The sequence below is a fragment of the Palaemon carinicauda genome, chromosome 28 (assembly GCF_036898095.1).
Source record: "Palaemon carinicauda isolate YSFRI2023 chromosome 28, ASM3689809v2, whole genome shotgun sequence".
Taxonomy (NCBI): domain Eukaryota; kingdom Metazoa; phylum Arthropoda; class Malacostraca; order Decapoda; family Palaemonidae; genus Palaemon; species Palaemon carinicauda.
The window spans coordinates 1,811,321-1,813,820 of record NC_090752.1 but is presented as its reverse complement, the minus strand read 5'-3'; the positions used below and the strand labels follow the sequence as shown (position 1 = coordinate 1,813,820).

Genomic DNA, 2,500 nt, shown 5'->3' with positions numbered 1-2,500 from the left:
ATAATAAAATCAAGGAAATTCTAACCAGGAAGAGAAAAGCTTCTTCACATTATTCAAAAGTAATAAAAATCCTTCATAGAAATACTCACAGCAGGAATATACATCCCTTCGTCACAAACATAGGTCAAGTTAGTTCCTACAAACAAACTGGTTACGTTTACAGTAATGTTCACGCCACCTTCTGGAGGATCACTGCATACTGAAATAGAATATTTCGTATTAATATGAAAGGTTTAAGGTGTCTGGGTTCTCTCTCTCTCTCTCTCTCTCTCTCTCTCTCTCTCTCTCTCTCTCTCTCTCTCTCTCTCTCTCTCTCTCACACACATTTGTGAGTAATGTCTACTCTTACAATTTCTCTCTCTCTCTCTCTCTCTCTCTCTCTCTCTCTCTCTCTCTCTCACACACATTTGTGAGTAATGTCTACTCTTACAATTTCTCTCTCTCTCTCTCTCTCTCTCTCCTCTCTCTCTCTCTCTCTCTCTCTCTCTCTCTCCGTATGAATTATTTGGGCATAACTCATTTACTATAAAGATAAAAAACAATAGTATTATTACTATGACACAATAAATTGATTGAAACAAAATAAAATCTCTCTCTCTCTCTCTCTCTCTCTCTCTCTCTCTCTCTCTCTCTCTACCCAAATTTTAGTTCCTCTATCAGAAAATTTTCCTGTGTTGGTATGGCAATGGTTTAATTCGTCTCTCTCTCTCTCTCTCTCTCTCCCTCTCTCTCTCTCTCTCTCTCTCTCTCTCTCTCTCTCTCTCTCTCTCTCTCTAAATTTTAATTCCTCAATCAGAAAATTTTCCTCTGTTGGTATGGCAATGGTTTGATTCAATAGTAGACTTTCATTTCAGAATTTACATTTCAGTTTGATTACTTAAAGAATCCAGATGATAATTCTTTCTCTCTCTCTCTCTCTCTCTCTCTCTCTCTCTCTCTCTCTCTCTCTCTCTCTCTCTCTCTCTCTCCTCTCTCTCTCTCTCTCTCTCTCTCTCACAAAATTTTAACTCTACCAAAAAATATGAAATTCTTACCATACTGTATTCATTTATATATATAAAAAAATGAACAATACCATTTTAAGATATAAAGAAAAAATTGAGAAGACATTATTTGGATTGTGACGGGCCGAGAGAAGGTTGTGACTCAAAGACAGGATGAAAGCAACTGAGTGAGTTTATTATAGAACACTCTCCTTTATATACCAAAAGCTCAGGGCAACAGGAAATTTCATGTTCAAAATCGACACCGTTACCGATGAGAAAAACAGGTATGTTTATTCAGGTTCTTTTTTGTGCGAGGGAAGAGCGAAGATACAAGCATAATATATACACAAAATGAACTATGTACGATCATGTGACACACGGTTGGTACAGTACATTTCAATAAGCAAGTCCGCCTTGCTTATCTGACAGCAAATCAATCATGTTTGACTTACCTGGTAAGCATTGGATATCATCAGGGTCAATGTCCCAGCCTGGAACGTCGCACTTCAAGACAATGTCTCTGGAAGCGCTGTCATTGTCGTATCTTATCATGAAACCATCATCACAGGTGACTGTCACTTCACCATTTTCAATGATTTCAGTACCCGTGGTCCAGGGATAAGTGGCATTATCGATGCTGATGTTCTGTGTACATACTGCAAGATGGAGAGACGAAGATGATATTATTATTATTATTATTATTATTATTACTTGCTAAGCTACAACCCTAGTTGGAAAAGCAAGATGCTATAAGCACATGTGCTCCAACAGGGAAAAATAGCCCAATGAGGAAAGGAAATAAAGAAATAAATAAACGATGTAAGGAGTAATGAAAATTGAAATAATTAGTACATTGGTAACGTGTTTGCCTAGCATTCGCTTGGCAGCAGATCGATCCCAGCCCGGGGACTTTGAGTTTAAGCTATTGACTGGGGAGGCCACTGCTGTGGTTGGGCACACCAGTCGGGGGTTGGGCTTGTTCCCTTTCCTCACTGAGCTATTTTCCCTGTTGGAGCCCCTTTGGCTTATAGCATCCTGCTTAGCAAGTAATAATAATAATAATAATAATAATAATAATAATAATAATAATAATAATCAGTAAAAGTTAATTTTCTGAACCACCAGAAATAAAATCGTAATAAAAATCATCAATTACTTTATGAAAATCAAAATCTTGAATATCATTAGAAATTTCTTATTTAAATATTAAAGGGGGGATAACTCATTGAAGCAGAAATTATTAAGCCCCTAAAATAATCTTGAAAATCAATTCAATAATAATAATAATAATAATAATAATAATAATAATAACAATAATAATAATAATGATAATAATAATATTAATAATTTATAACAATAATAATAATAATAATAATAATAATAATAATAATACTGTAATAATAATAATAACAACAATAATAATGATAATAATAATGATAATTTATAACAATAATAATAATAATGATAAAAATAATAATTCATAATAATAATAATAATACCAATAGTAATAATGA

At 33.9% G+C, this 2,500-nt stretch overlaps 1 protein-coding gene across 1 annotated transcript in view; it reads right to left on the bottom strand.

The window, feature by feature from the left end:
- The window catches only part of LOC137621376 (uncharacterized), a 94,049-nt gene that overhangs the window by 42,372 nt on the left and 49,177 nt on the right, over positions 1-2,500 (bottom strand). Inside the window, exons 18-19 of the mRNA XM_068351673.1 lie at positions 1,439-1,642; positions 90-199 (exon numbers count right to left, since the gene is read on the bottom strand). Of these exons, the coding sequence (XP_068207774.1) occupies positions 90-199; positions 1,439-1,642 (314 nt within the window). The remainder of the gene's footprint in view (positions 1-89; positions 200-1,438; positions 1,643-2,500) is intronic.